This window comes from Ranitomeya imitator, chromosome 1, assembly GCF_032444005.1.
Source record: "Ranitomeya imitator isolate aRanImi1 chromosome 1, aRanImi1.pri, whole genome shotgun sequence".
Lineage (NCBI taxonomy): Eukaryota > Metazoa > Chordata > Amphibia > Anura > Dendrobatidae > Ranitomeya > Ranitomeya imitator.
The window spans coordinates 247,287,615-247,305,496 of NC_091282.1; the positions used below are offsets into that span (position 1 = coordinate 247,287,615).

A 17,882-nucleotide genomic window follows, 5' to 3' on the forward strand; every position below is an offset into this window, starting at 1 on the left:
GATCAGGCCCCTGCTGGGAGATCGTTGGTCGCTGAATAAAGTCCAGAACTTTATTTCGTCGCTGGACTCCTGCTGACATCGCTGGATCGGCGTGTGTGACACCGATCCAGCGATGTCTTCACTGGTAACCAGGGTAAACATCGGGTAACTAAGCGCAGGGCCGCGCTTAGTAACCCGATGTTTACCCTGGTTACCATGCTAAAAGAAAAAAAAAACAAACACTAGATACTTACCTACCGCTGTCTGTCCTCCAGCGCTGTGCTCTGCACTCCTCCTGTACTGGCTGTGAGCCGGAAAGCAGAGCGGTGACGTCACCGCTCTGCTTTCCGGCTCCCAGCCAGTACAGGAGGAGAGCAGAGAAGCAGAGCGCAGCGCTGGAGGACAGACAGCGGTAGGTAAGTATCTAGTGTTTTTTTTTTTTTTTACTTTTAGCATGGTAACCAGGGTAAACATCGGGTTACTAAGCGCGGCCCTGCGCTTAGTTACCCGATGTTTACCCTGGTTACCGGCATCGTTGGTCGCTGGAGAGCGGTCTGTGTGACAGCTCTCCAGCGACCAAACAGCGACGCTGCAGCGATCCGGATCGTTGTCTGTATCGCTGCAGCGTCGCTAAGTGTGAAGGGGCCTTTACCCATGATGGGGGTTTTGAGTAATGAACCAGGCAGGGAGTTTATAAAAGCCTCAGGTATCTTTTGCATGTGTTTAGAGTTAATTAGTTGATTCAGAAGATTAGGGTAATAGGTCGTTTAGAGAACCTTTTCTTGATATGCTAATTTATTGAGACAGGTTTTTTGGGTTATCAGGAGTTGTATGCCAAAATCATCAGTATTAAAACAATAAAAGACCTGACAAATTTCAGTTGGTGGATAATGAATCTATAATATATGAAAGTTTAATTGTAATCATTACATTATGGTAAATAATGAAATTTAACACTATATGCTAATTTTTTGAGAAGGACCTGTATTTGTGAGTTCAAACACTGATGTTGGACGAGAGGGCCAGGCTGCGATCTATGTTCTACTTCATCCCAAAAGTGTTTGATAATGAAATAAAGGCTCAGTCAAGTCTTTCCACACCAAATTAACCCAACCATGTCTTTATGTCATGTGTCTGGAATCAAACCCTTGATCATGTGATCGGTGTCTCTTTCTGCTGTACCATAGCATTTACACTTTTAGGTGTTTTAGTTCTGTTATCTTTGTTTCTTTCGTTTTTTTTGGTAACATGTGTTTTTAATTTACTGTGTTTATCTGTTCTATCACCTTCCTCTGCTGGTGTTTCCTGCTGGTGATAGTCTTTGTTGGATTCATTATCTTTGCTGTACCTTATGTTGGTTGCAGTTGCTTCATGTGTAATTCCTTTACTCCTTAGGGAATTGTTATTCTAGCAATACTAGGAGCTGCTAAGGACATTCAGGATAAGCTTTCGTCGAGTGAGGGCGCCATTGCGTTATTTTAGGGTGCCAACCACCGTGGTCAGGAAGAGACAGACCAGAGTCAGAGGAGTGCTTTTTCCTAGTCTGAACAGGGATCTGTCAGGTTCAGATATTTGTCTCCCTGGTTTCTGCATTACCTGTCTGAATGTGATTTAGCAAGCAGTCATAGCACTGTATAGCCCTTGCTTTGTACACTAGAGCACAGTCATATTGGAGCAAAAAAAGTGCCTTCCCAAAATGTCACCTCAAAGATGGACCAAAACAATTGTCTAAAATGTCTTAGAATAATTAACATTTCCCTTCACTGTAAATAATAAGGGTCTAAGCCAACTCTTGAAAACAACCCCATAGCATTATCCCTTCTCCACCAACCTTTAAAGTTGGCATAATGCAGGGGATACATTTATTTGGTTCCTAAACACTACTAATTTTCTATACTATCACATGTGCAATATTAACCCCTCTGTGACCTTAAACGTACTATCCCGTCGAGGTGCCCTGGGCTTATCTGACCCTGGACGGGATAGTACGTCATAGCCGATCGGCCGCGCTCACGGGGGGAGCGCGGCCGATCGCGGCCGGGTGTCAGCTGCTTATCGCAGCTGACATCCGGCACTATGTGCCAGGAGCGGTCACGGACCGCCCCCGGCACATTAACCCCTGGCACACCGCGATCAAAGATGATCGCGATGTGCCGGCGGTGCAGGGAAGCACCGCGCAGGGAGGGGGCTCCCTGCGGGCTTCCCTGAGACCCCCGGAGCAACGCGATGTGATCGCGTTGCTGCGAGGGTCTCACCTCCCTCCCTGCTTCCTCCAGCCCCGGATCCAAGATGGCCGCGGATCCGGGTCCTGTACGGAGGGAGGTGGCTTCACAGAGCCTGCTCAGAGCAGGCACTGTGAAGGCTGCAGCGCTGCATGTCAGATCAGTGATCTGACAGAGTGCTGTGCAAACTGTCAGATCACTGATCTGTGATGTCCCCCCCTGGGACAAAGTAAAAAAGTAAAAAAAAAAATTTCCAAATGTGGAAAAAAAAATAAAAAAAAATATTCCAAAATAATTAAAAAAAAAAAATATATTATTCCCATAAATACATTTCTTCATCTAAATAAAAAAAACAAAACAATAAAAGTACACATATTTAGTATCGCCGCGTCCGTAACGACCCGACCTATAAAACTGTCCCACTAGTTAACCCCTTCAGTAAACACCGTAAGAAAAAAAAAAAAAAAACGAGGCAAAAAACAACGCTTTATTATCATACTGCTGAACAAAAAGTGGAATAACACGCGATCAAAAGGACAGATATAAATAACCATGGTACCGCTGAAAGCGTCATATTGTCCCGCAAAAAACGAGCTGCCATACAGCATCATCAGCAAAAAAATAAAAAAGTTATAGTCCTGAGAATAAAGCGATGCAAAAATAATTATTTTTTCTGTAAAATAGTTTTTATCGTATAAAAGCGCCAAACCATAAAAAAATGATATAAATGAGGTATCGCTGTAATCGTACTGACCCGAAGAATAAAACTGATTTATCAATTTTACCAAACGCGGAACGGTATAAACGCCTCCCCCAATAGAAATTCATGAATAGCTGGTTTTTGGTCATTCTTCCTCACAAAAATCGGAATAAAAAGCGATCAAAAAATGTCCCGTGCCCGAAAATGTTTTCAATAAAAACGTCAACTCGTCCCACAAAAAACAAGACCTCACATGACTCTATGGACCAAAATATGGAAAAATTATAGCTCTCAAAATGTGGTATTGCAAAAAATATTTTTTGCAATAAAAAGGGTCTTTCAGTGTGTGACGGCTGCCAATCATAAAAATCCGCTAAAAAACTCGCTATAAAAGTAAATCAAACCCCCCTTCATCACCCCCTTAGTTAGGGAAAAATAAAAAAAATGTATTTATTTCCATTTTCCCATTAGGGCTAGGGTTAGGGCTAGGGTTAGGGTTAGGGTTAGGGTTAGGGTTAGGGCTAGGGTTAGGGCTAGGGTTAGGGCTAGGATTAGGGCTAGGGTTAGGGCTAGGGTTAGGGCTAGGGTTAGGGTTGGGGCTACAGTTAGGGTTGGGGCTACAGTTAGGGTTAGGGTTTAGATTACATTTACAGTTGGGAATAGGGTTGGGATTAGGGTTAGGGGTGTGTCAGGGTTAGAGGTGTGGTTAGGGTTACCGTTGGAATTAGGGTTAGGGGTGTGTTTAGATTAGGGTTTCAGTTATAATTGGGGGGTTTCCACTGTTTCGGCACATCAGGGTCTCTCCAAACACGACATGGCGTCCGATCTCAATTCCAGCCAATTCTGCGTTGAAAAAGTAAAACAGTGCTCCTTCCCTTCCGAGCTCTCCTGTGTGCCCAAACAGGGGTTTACCCTCACATATGGGGTATCAGCGTACTCAGGACAAATTGGACAACAACTTTTGTGGACCAATTTCTCCTGTTACCCTTGGGAAAATACAAAACTGGGGGCTAAAAAATAATTTTTGTGGGAAAACAAAAAGATTTTTTATTTTCACGGCTCTGCGTTATAAACTGTAGTGAAACACTTGGGGGTTCAAAGTTCTCACAACACATCTAGATAAGTTCATTGAGGGGTCTAGTTTCCAATATGGGGTCACTTGTGGGGGGTTTCTACTGTTTAGGTACTTTAGGGGCTCTGCAAACGCAATGTGACGCCTGCAGACCAATCCATCTAAGTCTGCATTCCAAATGATGCTCCTTCCCTTCCGAGCCCTCCCATGCGCCCAAACGGTGGTTCCCCCCCACATATCGGGTATCAGCGTACTCAGGACAAATTGGACAACAACATTTAGGGTCCAATTTCTCCTGCTAACCTTGGAAAAATACAAAACTGGGGGCTAAAATATAATTTTTGTGGAAAAAATAATATTTTTTATTTGCACGGCTCTGCGTTATAAACTGTAGTGAAATACTTGGGGGTTCAAAGCTCTCACAACACATCAAGATGAGTTCCTTAGGGGGTCTACTTTCCAAAATGGTGTCACTTGTGGGGGGTTTCTACTGTTTAGGTACATTAGGGGCTCTGCAAACGCAATGTGACGCCTGCAGACCATTCCATCTAAGTCTGCATTCCAAATGGCGCTCCTTCCCTTCCGAGCCCTCCCATGCGCCCAAACGGTGGTCCCCCCCCACATATGGGGTATCAGCGTACTCAGGACAAATTGGACAACAACTTTTGGGGTCCAATTTCTCCTGTTACCCTAGGGAAAATACAAAACTGGGGGCTAAAAAATAATTTTTGTGGGAAAAAAATTTTGTTTTATTTTTATGGCTCTGCATTATAAACTTCTGTGAAGCCCTTGGTGGGTCAAAGTGCTCACCACACATCCAGATAAGTTCCTTAGGGGGTCTACTTTCCAAAATGGTGTCACTTGTATTGGGTTTCAATGTTTAGGCACATCAGTGGCTCTCCAAACGCAACATGGCGTCCCATCTCAATTCCTGTCAATTTTGCATTGAAAAGTCAAACGGCGCTCCTTCCCTTCCGAGCTCTCCCATGCGCCCAAACAGTGGTTTACTGCCACATATGGGGTATCAGCGTACTCAGGACAAATTGGACAACAACTTTTGAGGTCCAATTTCTTCTCTTACCCTTGGAAAAATAAAAAATTGGGGGCAAAAATATAATTTTGGTGAAAAAATATGATTTTTTATTTTTACGGTTCTGCATTATAAACTTCTGTGAAGCACTTGGTGGGTCAAAGTGCTCACCACACATCCAGATAAGTTCCTTAGGGGGTCTACTTTCCAAAATGGTGTCACTTGTGGGGGGTTTCAATGTTTAGGCACATCAGGGGCTCTCCAAACGCAACATGGCGTCCCATCTCAATTCCTGTCAATTTTGCATTGAAAAGTCAAACGGCGCTCCTTCCCTTCCGAGCTCTCCCATGTGCCCAAACAGTGGTTTACTGCCACATATGGGGTATCAGCGTACTCAGGACAAATTGGACAACAACTTTTGGGGTCCATTTTCTCCTGTTACCCTTGGTAAAATAAAACAAATTGGAGCTGAAGTAAATTTTTTGTGTAAAAAAGTTAAATGTTCATTTTTATTTAAACATTCCAAAAATTCCTATTAAACACCTGAAGGGTTAATAAACTTCTTGAATGTGGGTTTGAGCACCTTGAGGGGTGCAGTTTTTAGAATGGTGTCACACTTGGGAATTTTCTATCATATAGACCCCTCAAAATGACTTCAAATGAGACGTGGTCCCTAAAAAAAAAAATGGTGTTGTAAAAATGAGAAATTGCTGGTCAACTTTTAACCCTTATAACTCCCTAACAAAAAAAAAATTTGGTTCCAAAATTATGCTGATGTAAAGGAGACATGTGGGAAATGTTACTTATTAAGTATTTTGTGTGACATATCTCTGTGATTTGATTGCATAAAAATTCAAAGTTTGAAAATTGCAAAATTTTCAAAATTTTAGCCAAATTTCCGTTTTTTTCACAAATAAACGCAGGTACTATCAAAGAAATTTTACCACTATCATGAAGTACAATATGTCACGAGAAAACAATGTCAGAATCACCAGGATCCGTTGAAGCGTTTCGGAGTTATAACCTCATAAAGGGACAGTGGTCAGAATTGTAAAAATTGGCCTGGTCATTGACGTGCAAACCACCCTTGGGGGTAAAGGGGTTAAGGAAGGAAGAAATTTCACAAATTAACTTTTTGAAACAGTGGAATCCCATTATAGTCTCCTGAGGAGGCCATCTTGGTATGGCAATACACATCAGGTAGCGGTCCCAACACAGTTTAATTTTGGAGGATCAGACATAACCTTTGGCCCCGATTCATCAAACCAATTTTGTGAACCCCCCAATATATACTACAAAAAAATAATGAATACATGAACTCCTTAATTGTAAATTAAAAATGTAAGGTACTTGTTTAGAGTTTTTTGATTAAAGAATTCAAAAGTCATCCAACCATGTACCTCTTACAAAAAAAGTGGATGCTTCATGATCTTCCAATATCTTAAAAATAATTTTACCACGATTTGGAGTTGTCCTCTGTGTTGGAGACCACCACCATATTACCAAAAAATATAAAAAAACCTTTAGCATTCCCAAAAGAAGTCATACAACTTCTTGATAATCTGAAATACAACAATGTATAGAAATTGGACACACTTTAAACTATATTTAACAATTATCTGGAATTGAAAACAAACCTAAAACAAACAAATATCATTAATTGGGAAAAACAAAAGGTCTAAAAAAACAACAACAAATCAACTACACTCCGCGTAGCAATAGCAATGCCAATGCCAATCTATTATTATAACCCCATATGGCTTTTCTATTTTTGGGGGGATTGGATGAAGTCCCTAAAAAACGAGACCTATTATATGCCAGATTTAATTAGTGACATAATTACTTATAGCGTCCAAATGAAAAAAAGATATCAACTCCACCTCTTTCAGGAATAATAGACAATATTTCAATGTGCAATATTTTTTTAAAAATAATTTTCTTATTAGAGACTGAGCCTTTCTAAAATTCCTCCCAGGCTTAATCGTAGAATAATTATTTGTTGAGATATGAAAAAAAAAAATCAAGTCAAACTTAAAAATCAAAAAGATACATGTATGGTACCTTAGATATGTAGGTTACATAATTTCTATGTTTTATGAGTGTATAAAAAAAGTTTAGTTGAAACAATTTTCACTTTCCACACCCCCTCTTTGAATTCCTACGCCCATCACCATAACTGCATCATTCCTCAAACCTCCCTGATTTGATATAAGTTTGATAAAACCAATACAAATGGATTGATAAACACAATTAAAAAAATGTCCAGAAAAGGAAGGATCATATCCATGGCAAGAAAAAAAGGATTTCAATCTATGTGGAATATGTTTGTAAAAAAAGACTGACTGACTTACTCAATAACTGATCCTTCAGAAGATACATTGTCCATTTCTTCTAATGTTGCCAAAACAAAGTTTGCTTCAAATACCATGTCATCTATACTGAAAATGATTGGTCTAAAATGACATAGTTAAGTAATTATTGGTCTTGACACAAACAGTTTGTTTACAAGATTATTAGAAAAGCTGAAATTACCATCTGCAGTTAACATTTAAAATAATGTTTATAAAGAAATTTATTGGATAAAACCTACTCTCCTGGTTTGTGGAAATGAATTGTAATGACAGCACTGGTCGCCTCTGCAAATGACAAGAAGCCCTATAAACAGAGAGTGCTGCGTAAGAAATGAGTGTCACAAGGCAATTAGATTAATGCTTTAGTCTTCACAATATAAAATAATTACATATAACTTACATTGTTTCTACTTATCTTTTACCACTAGGACATCTGTCTCACTGGTCATATGGCTCACGGTGCTCGTATCAGAGTTTGATCCGAGTGTCAGCATGGTGTGATCCCATTCTCTCGAAAAAGGACAACATTTCTTCATCTTCTCGATTTTGTGAATCCCCAGAAATTGGACTGCACTCAAATTTCATTTAAATGCAGTACGATGTTTTCCACGCACCCACAGACTTCAATAGATGAGTTTCATTCGACTTCAATGTGAAATCGCAGCAAACTACAATTTTTTTTTCACTGACTGATTCTGACAGTGAAAAAAAAAATCAGGCTTCAGCACTGCCCCATTGAATAACATTCAATATCCCAAAACAAAGATGGAACTTTTACCTGTTTAGATTTATTGCAACTGTAATAACATCGTGAGGGGTAAAATACTCACATACAGGATAACAGTTATATAGTAAGAGATATTATACATGCATACAGACTTGGCATATATTTAATCTAATGTAAGTTTGGTCTACACTATGTGGGAGAGACTACATAATCCGTGAAGAATCGGATTGGAAACACAAGTCAAATAATTAACTTGCTGAGTTGGCTAGTTGCTAGCCAAACATAAATACCTATAAAGTCGTATATTCGCTTATGCCGCACAAGGAACGGTATAAAAATAAATAAAACTAATTCTTCACCTGCTGATTTGTTTATTCTGCCTCACAAAGATCACAGTAAGTCTCGTTCATATTTGTCCTGCGCTCTATGCTGAGCGCTTACACTGGGGTTTTCGTGTAAATCTCTGAAATACATAATTCAAACAGCACCCCTGGTGGAAGATTCCCTATAATGAGGCAGATGGAGGCACAGTGGATGCTGTATGACCTATGATCCTGACATGCTCGTCTTTTTAGACATGCATAAAAGCGCAGTCGGATCCAGTTTTATGCACCTCCTAAAAGCCGGATATGCCGAACAGAGTCCAAAGTATCTCAGCCTCATAAGTGAATGGATCCCTCGGGGTTTCAACCAAATCATGTAATTTGTAGATTTAGATGGAAACCCTGATATAAGTGCTCAGTGTAGAGTGCAGGATAAATGTGAACTGATCCAAAATGTTCTGTACCCCAAAATGCCACCAATAAAAGCTTCTGCTCAACCCATTAAAAAAGGTCCCAACTCAGATTCGTCATCTGTTAACAGAAATATAGGGGGCTTCCACATTACTGGTAGCACAAAGGCTCTGGAAAAGTGACATGGATCCCACCAAATGAAAACTAGCAAAATCTGCACTCCCAAATCCAAATGCCTGTCCTTCTCCTGAGCCCCAGTGTGCTTATACCGCAGTTAGCGTCCATATATATTTGATATTACTGTAGCGATGAGAGCCCACTAATTTACGGGTGTGTGTCATCAGAAGCATGAGCTGGGCACAGTGTACAGGCACTACAATGCACAGGCACAACACTGGCATTTTTGTATTTTCACTAAGCAACATCCACTGCAACTTGTTTCTGAAAAACACCTATGGAGTCAAAATAATCACAAATTTCCAAATTGAGGTCAACTAAGGGAGGAAACCTCAGCTCTTCTGGCACTTACGTGCTCTGTATATGGAGTCTGCAAATTTTTCTATGAAAATTTGTTCTTCGAGAGTCAAATAGTGCTCCTTCCCTACCAAGTCTCTTCGTGTGGCCAAACAGTCACATAAGGGGAATTGCCATGTTCACAAGAAATTGTGTAACTAATTGTGTGGTAATTTATACCTATTTCCCCTTGTGAAAATGTAAAATATGGGGCCAAAACAACATTACAGTGGTAAAAATGTATTTCTTTTTCTTTACCGCTCAATGGTATAACATTTTGTGAAACACATGTGGTGTCAATATGATCACTGCACCCTAGATGATTTAACTAAGTGGTGTAGTTTGTAAAATGGGGTCACTTATGGGGGGTGCTGCTGTCTTGATTCCTCAGAGGCTCTGCCTATATGACATGGCATCCGCAAACCATTCCAGGCAAATATGCACTCCGGTATGGCGCTCCTTCCCTTCTAAGTTTTGCACTGTATCTAAAAAGTAGTTTTTGACCACATATGGAACAGTGCCACACTAAGGAGACATTGTGTAAAAAAAAGTTTGGTCCAAAACTTGGGGCTAAAACAACATTTTAGTTAAAAAAATGTAACTTTTTATTTTCATAGCCCAGTGTTTCATACAATTCTGTGAAATGCCTGCGGGTTTAAAATGCTTAATACACCCTTTGAGGAATTCTTCAAGAGATGTAGTTTCCAAAATGTGGTCACTTGGTTCCACTGTATATGCACATCAAGGTCTCTGCAAACGGGACATGGCGTCCGTTATCTATTCCAGATAATTTTACGCTCTAAAAGTGAAACAGTGCTCCTTTCCTTCCAAGCCCTGCCCTCCGCCCAAATACTAGTTTTCCACCACGTACGGTGTATCGGCGTACTCAAGAGAAATTGGACAACAAATTGTATTGTCCACTGACTCCTGTTTCCTTTGTGAAAATGAAAAATTTGGGGCTAAGCAACAATCTTTGGGAAAAAGTACAATTTAAATGTTTTTTTGTGATGCACTGAAACGTTAATATATTTCTTGAATTTGGTTTTGAGCATCGTGAAGGGTGCAGTTTTTAAACTGTTGTCACTTTTGGGTATTTTCTGTCATATAACCCCTCAAATTCACTTCAGATGTGCTGTGGTTCCTAAAAAAATAAGATTTGTACATTTTGTTGGAAAAATGGAAAATTGCTGATAAACTTTTAACCCTTCTAACTTCCTAAGGAAAAAAATTATGTTTAACCCCTTTCTGACCTGGGACGGGATAGTATGTCTGAGGTCAGATCCCGTGCTTTGATGTTAGCTAGCATCAAAGCCGGGACATGTCAGCTGTTTTGAACAGCTGACATGTGCCCGCAATAGCGACAGGTGGAAAATTAACTATTAACAGCAGCATTTAAATGAACGCATAACCGACCCCCATCACATGATCGGGGGTCAGCGATGAGTCGGCATGAGTACCTGAGGTCTCCTTGAGACCTCTATGTTTGTTGATGCCGGCTTGCTGTGAGTGCCACCGTGTAGTCGGCGCTCATAGCAAGCCTGTAATTCAGCTACTGTACATAGGAGCGATCTAATGATCGCTCCTATGTAGCTGAGCCGATCCAGTTGTGCCAGCTTCTAGCTCCCATGGAGGCTATTGAAGCATGGCAAAAGTAAAAAAAAAAAAAATGTTTTAAAAAAATATTAAAAAAATAAAAAAATATAAAAGTTTAAATCACCCCCCTTTTGCCCCATTCAAAATAAAACAATAAAAAAAATCAAATATACACATATTTGGTATCGCCGCGTTCAGAATTGCCTGATCTATCAATAAAAAAAGGATGAACCTGATCGCTAAACAGTGTAGCGAGAAAAAAATTCGAAACGCCCGAATTACGTTTTTTTGGTCGCTGCGAGATTGAATTAAAATGCAATAACAGGCGATCAAAAGAATGTATCTGCACCAAAAATGATATTATTAAAAACGTCAGCTTGGCGCGCAAAAAATAAGCCCTCACCCGACCCGAGATCACGAAAAATAGAGGTGCTACGGGTATCGGAAAATGGCGCAATTTTTTTTTTTTTAGCAAAGTTTGGAATTTTTTTTCACCACTTAGGTAAAAAGGAACCTAGACATATTTGGTGTCTATGAGCTCATAATGACCTGGAGAATCAATATGGCAGGTCAGTTTTAACATTTAGTGAACCTAGCAAAATAGCCAAACAAACAAAAAAGTGTGGGATTGCACTTTTTTTTGCAATTTCACCGCAATTTCACCGCACTTGGAATTTTTTTCCCGTTTTCTAGTACACGACATGGTAAAACCAATGATGTCATTCAAAAGTAAAACTCGTCACGCAAAAAATAAGCTCTCACATGGCCATATTGACGGAAAAATAAAGTTATGGCTCTGGGAAAGAGGGGGGCGAAAAACGAACACGGAAAAACGGAAAATCCCAAGGTCATGAATGGTTTAAAAAATGATGCTAACGTAAAGTAGACATAGGGAAAATATTATTTATTTATTAATTATTTAGTGTGGTATAACTCTACCTACTTTTATGACTATAAACGCAAATTATATTGACCAAAATTAACCACTAGCATGAAGTACCACATGTCACGAAAAAACAGTCTCAGGATCACTGGGATATGTTGAAGAGTTATTATCTCATAAAGTGACACGTCAGTTTTTAAAAATGAGGCTCGGTGATTAATGTACAATGTGGCTCGGTTCTTAAGGCGCTAAATAGCATATTTTTGTCATGTTGCACCTATATTTTTTTGATAGGTGCTGTATTTCCGGTCATTCCATATCCATACTCCTATTACTATGGGTATTGGTTTGATAGCCAATCATTTTTGGCCCATTATCCGGGGTAGTGATTGATTCAGTATTGGGTAGGTGGAGCGCTGATGTCATTGTGTCGTTATAAGGTAAGTAATTGGTCACGTGACTAGGTCTATTGACTTACACTATTGAATACTGAAAAGTGATAAGAAAATAGGCGCATACGAGGTAGGATGTGATTTGTCGCCATGGTGGTGGAAGTGGTATCATCCAGTTAACACACCTCTGGATCAACATGATTTGTCCTAGGTATAATAGCGGTATGTTATTTAATTGTATAGAACAAGGATAATGATATGTTTTACTAGCTGGATCAAGCACTAAGAATAGACTGACCTCTTACAGTGAGTTATAGTGTAGAGGGCAGGTTATGGTCCATAGGGTTTAACTTGTGTGATCCTTATTTTCTCTGGTGAAAATACCCATAGAATGTTTTCAGCAGTGTATTAGTAATTTTATTTCATTTCATGTCTTACCCTGACTTCCTTTAAACAAAATGTTACATCAGACGAGTCAATGTTAATTTGAAAGTCATTAAATTCATCAGAGCCGAGGTGAATTTCAGTATGCATTAACTTTGATAGTCCTGCATAAAACAAAAATATATATTGATTTAGCTCTGGAGAATTAAGACAGTCTAACATTAATATTAAGTCACTTGTGAACTCACCCTTTGAGATTTTTCAGAGAAATACCTAAAATATATATTCCTTTATAGTATTCCTTTATGCTGTTATGGTTCAGGGAAAATGCTATTAGCCAATTACAGGAGAAATGTAGTATTTGATGATGGCTACTAAAAAGAGTAACTGGTCATGTAACAAATGGATGGACCAAGTCTAATAGAGCAAAATAGGCTTTTGTTACGACCTCTCCGCTCTGGTACAAAAATGGAATTTTCTAGCGGGGAACCATTCTATATTATGCCCATATGACCCGATAGGACACATGGAAATATGTTGTCTTTTAGAAACAACTCATTTAAACATTCACCCTATAACACAAACCTCTCCGCAACATTTATCTTTACAACTTGCTTTTTATGTTGCCTTTTCCAAGGTAGATTTATGAGCGTTCTTTCCTCTGTGCCTGTCTATGAGACATCTTCCATCACCCTGCTGTCAATGCATTCACAGTGGGAACAAGTAGGAGTCTGTTGATGCTGTGCAATGTGACAGACTTTTCTATAAATTGCTTGTGCGCTGAAGAAAAGCCAGTGCAACTTACTATTCTGGGCACCTGCAATGGCCATAGCTCTTCCTAGCATCAACCGGTATACCATATCTAAGTAGATTCCAGAATTATGTGAGATTCTATCAGCATAATAAATGTTTTACTAATTGAATACATTTAAGAATGACAGTTCCAATAAGGTGGACCAGGGTGAATGAAGTGGTAAGACCATGTTCATCCCTGCATTCTGAAATTTCGCTTGTCTGTTCTGTTTTTAAGAACGTCCGAAATTCAAGATAAAATTGCATCTGTTCCATAAGTGTTGCAAACAGAGATGCTTGATTGATTATAATGGGATCCGTCTATGGTTTTTTTTATCTGTCAGTATTTAGAACGGCAAAAAGTTTTTTTTTTCTTTAAATGAAAAGGGACACATGAAAGAACCCAGACAGACCCCCACAATAATCAAAGGGTCTTTTTTTTTGCATCTGTTTGTATCAGTTATGTGACAGATACATATTGGATATGAATTCTGTCTCTATGTTCCTAAAACTAAACAAACAAAAGTAGTTCCTGAATGCAGGTGTGAACATAGATTTAAGAGACAAAGTATTGTGCTTCTAATCTTCATATAATGCACCATGATAATTCTAGAAAGAATGGACACAAAAACAAACTAAATACTTTGATTACTAAGAGGATAGTGGTCAATTTCAGAAATGTATGAGAACATTTCATACAGCTCTGCAGCACATGCTTGATTCCTTTCATTTGTATCTGGCAATAAAGAGGTTGTCTTGGACTTTTATATTGATGATGTATCCATCACCCCATCAATCAGCTGGTTGCAGCAAACACTGCTGGAGAATGTGCACAGTGTATACGGGCCATAACAGCTCTGAGCTGCAGTACCAGAGAACGGCCACTACACAATGCACGGAGCCATGAGGTCCTAGCACTGTACGCTGTGTACATCTAGCCACAGTCAGAGATTCAAACAACTGTACAGTGGCAGTGCCAGGTGTTGGACACCCTTCAATATGACACTCATGACCTACTCTAATTATAGGTCATCAGTATACAAGTCCTGGTCAACATTAACCCCTGGAGTTTTTTTTCGGTTTTGCATTTTCGTTTTTTGCTCCGCTTCTTCCCAGAGCCATAACTTTTTTATTTTTCCGTCAATATGGCCATGTAAGGGCTTGATTTCTTGCAGGACGAATTGTATTTTTGAACGACACCATTGGTTTTACCATGTCGTGTACCAGAAAACGGGAAAAAATTTCCAAGTGCGATGAAATACCAAAAAAGTGCAATCCCACACTTTTTTTTTTACTAGGTTCACTAAATGCTAAAACTGACCTACCATTATGATTCTCCAGGTCATTGTGAGTTTATAGACACCAAACATGTCTAGGTTCTTTTTCATCCAAGTGGTGAAAAAAAATTCCAAACTTTGTAAAAAAAAAAAAAAAGTGGCATTTTCCAATACTTGTAGTGTCTCCATTTTTCATGATCTGGGGTTGGGTGAGGGCTTAATTTTTGCGTGCCGAGCTGACATTTTAAATGATACCATTTTAGTGCAGATACAATCTTTTGATTGCCCGTTATTGCATTTTAAAGCCAGCACTGATAACCATAGAGGTCTCCAGGCGACGTCAGGTTGCCATGCCAACACACCGGTGACCAGCGATCCCGTGACGTGGGTCACTGGTGTGCCTATTTCCGGCGCGATTTAAATGCCGCTGTCAGAGTTTGACAGCGACATTTAACTGATTAATAGCCACGGGTGGATCGCTGTTCAAAACAGATGACATGTCCCTGGAAAGATGTGGGTTCACCACCTGAGCCCACTAGAGATGAGCGGTGTTCGAGTCGAACTGTTCGCTTAAAATTCGCCAAAAGCCTAACTTGATTTTCACATTTAAACTGTTTATCATTGTTAATAGACTGTTTCAGTGTATAGTGGGCGGGAGGGGGGGATAGATCTGTACTGAAATAATGCCGATCTCCATTTTTGTTTTCTTTCCCGCATTTATAGTGGGGCGGTGCAGTCTCTCAGCCTATCAGCAGTGCATACACACACATAGCAATGTGCATGTGATGCACACAAGCAAGGGCATGTGTCATTGGCTGTGTATGTCACATGTCCTTGCCCTATAAAAACCAGCCATTTGCCCCGTCGCCACCATTTCCTCACTGCTGCAGCTTAGTGTTAGACATCACGGCTGCTGCTGTGGGTGCATACAGTCTAAGAGTGGTTTTTGCAAGCAAATTTTCTGTTAGACAGAGAGAGATAGGTTTAGGGAGTCGGGACTAGTTGTAATATCAGCCCTTTTCAGGGTAGGTTACAGCAGTTCACAGCACTTTTTGCCAGGCAGGTCTGTGCCAGTGCTGTGCAAGTGTTTGTCACAGCATTTGGTGTAATCTAGCTCAGCCAATCCTTTTGGGCTAGTAGCATTGTTTGATAGTTATTTGAGTAGCCCGCCTGTGAAGCTAGCCACACCGCCTGTGTATCTAAATTTTTACTGCATCTAACCCAGTAAATTGTTTTGTGCTTAGTAGCAGTGCCTGCACGTCAGCAGAGTAGCCCACCTGTGAAGCTACACCCCCTGTGTATCTAAATTTTTACTGTATCTAACCCAGTAAATCGTTTTGGGCCTAGGAGCACTGTCTGCACGTCAGCGGAGTAGCCCGCCTGTGAAGCTAACTACACCGCCTGTGTATTTAAATTTTTACTGCATCTAACCCAGTGAATCGTTTTGGGCTTAGTAGCAGTGTCTGCACATCAGCAGAGTAGCCCGCCTGTAAAGCTACACCGCCTGTGTATCTAAATTTTTACTGCATCTTACCCAGTAAATCATTTTGTGCTTAGTAGCAGGGTCTGCATTTCAGCGGAGTAGCCCGCCTGTAAAGCTAACTACACCGCCTGTGTATCTAAATTTTTACAGCATCTAACCCAGTAAATCGTTTTGGGCTTAGTAGCAGTGTCTGGACGTCAGCAGAGTAGCCCGCCTGTGAAGCTACACCGCCTGTGTATCTAAATTTTTACTGCATCTAACCCAGTAAATCGTTTTGGGCCTAGGACCAGTCTCTGCACGTCAGCGGACTAGCCCATCTGTGAATCTACACCACCTGTGTGTGTGTGTGTATCTACATTTTTACTGCATCTAACCCAGTAAATTGTTTTGGGCCTAGCAGCAGTGTCTGCACGTTAGCGGAGTAGCCAGTCTGTGAAGCTAACTACACCGCCTGTGTATCTAAATTTTTACTGCATCTAACCCAGTAAATCGTTTTGGGCCTAGTACCACAGTTTGGCCACTTAGCTCTGCTCGGTTTCCATGACAACCATGACGAGGTTAGGTTGCGCCTTCCTGGATAGAGACAGAGTACTGGAAGCACGTCAACAACTGCATCCTCAACCACAACTGTGCCTCTGAGCACAAGTCGTGGTGGCTCTTCAGGTTGCATGGGCTCTAAGCCTTGCATAGCCTGTGCATTTTTTGAGATTGGAAAGGATGACCCAACTCATGTTGTCTGTAAGATTTGTCACCAAAATCTCAGTAGAGGCCAAAAAATGAATAGTTTGAGTACTTCATGCTTGAACCGTCACATGGATATGAGGCATAAGTTGCAGTGGCAAGCTCACTGTGCTACAGTGCGGCCTAGCGGACCGGGCCAACCACAATCTGCCCCATCAAGTGCATCCGCGGCCTCTTCATCCTCTGTGACTGTGGGGACAGCAGTGACGCATGGTTTTGGACACAGACCTTCCACCTCTTTACCCGCAACAGCCAGTGTGATTGGCAGGTCATCAGTAAATTTGCAAGTGAAAACACCTGCTGGTGTTGAGCGCTCTCCGACATCGAGACCACATTTTGATCAAGGCAACATAACATCTCTGCCTGCACCTTCTTCACAGACCAGCAGTTTGCCGGGGACACCCTACTCAACCCCGTCTAAGCACGGCAGCCAGCCCTCGGTCCCTCAGATGTGGACAAGTAAAAGACCATTTCCTCCTAGCCATGACAAAGCTAAGAGGTTGAATTTCACCATCTGCAAGCTGTTGGCTACAGAAATGCTGCCTTTGAGCCTGGTGGACACAGAGGATTTTCGAGACCTTATGTCCGTCGCAGTGCCCCAGTACCAGATGCCCAGTCGCCACTACTTCTCAAAGAAAGCTGTGCCTGCGCTACACCAGCATGTCGCACACAACATCACCGCTTTTTTTTTTTTAATCAGATAATTTTTATTAACAATATTCAAATTGACAACTACACACAATTGTGTCAGCAAAGGAAAATAAACATGTTTATAAACATTTTGAAACAAGCCCCCAGTTCCCCACCCTCCCTCTTTCCGCTCTTAAAGCCTTTATAAACAAGAATAGGACAATAGCATACATTGCTTACATAATAAAACAACATCCCACTGGAATCAGTTCCTCTCTATCCAATGTTTCCAAAGTGTTTCAAAAGTTTTCATACTTTCCCTTTTTTCATAAATACCCTTTTCCATGTTAATAACCATATCAGACTGTCTATAAAATTC

The 17,882-nt window shown here is 40.6% G+C and overlaps 1 protein-coding gene across 1 annotated transcript in view; it reads right to left on the reverse strand.

Annotated features, from left to right (window-relative positions):
• RAD9B (RAD9 checkpoint clamp component B) overlaps positions 1-17,882 on the reverse strand; it is a 110,655-nt gene that overhangs the window by 21,252 nt on the left and 71,521 nt on the right. The window contains exons 7-9 of the mRNA XM_069747266.1: positions 12,635-12,744; positions 7,594-7,658; positions 7,355-7,456 (exon numbers count right to left, since the gene is read on the reverse strand). Of these exons, the coding sequence (XP_069603367.1) occupies positions 7,355-7,456; positions 7,594-7,658; positions 12,635-12,744 (277 nt within the window). The remainder of the gene's footprint in view (positions 1-7,354; positions 7,457-7,593; positions 7,659-12,634; positions 12,745-17,882) is intronic.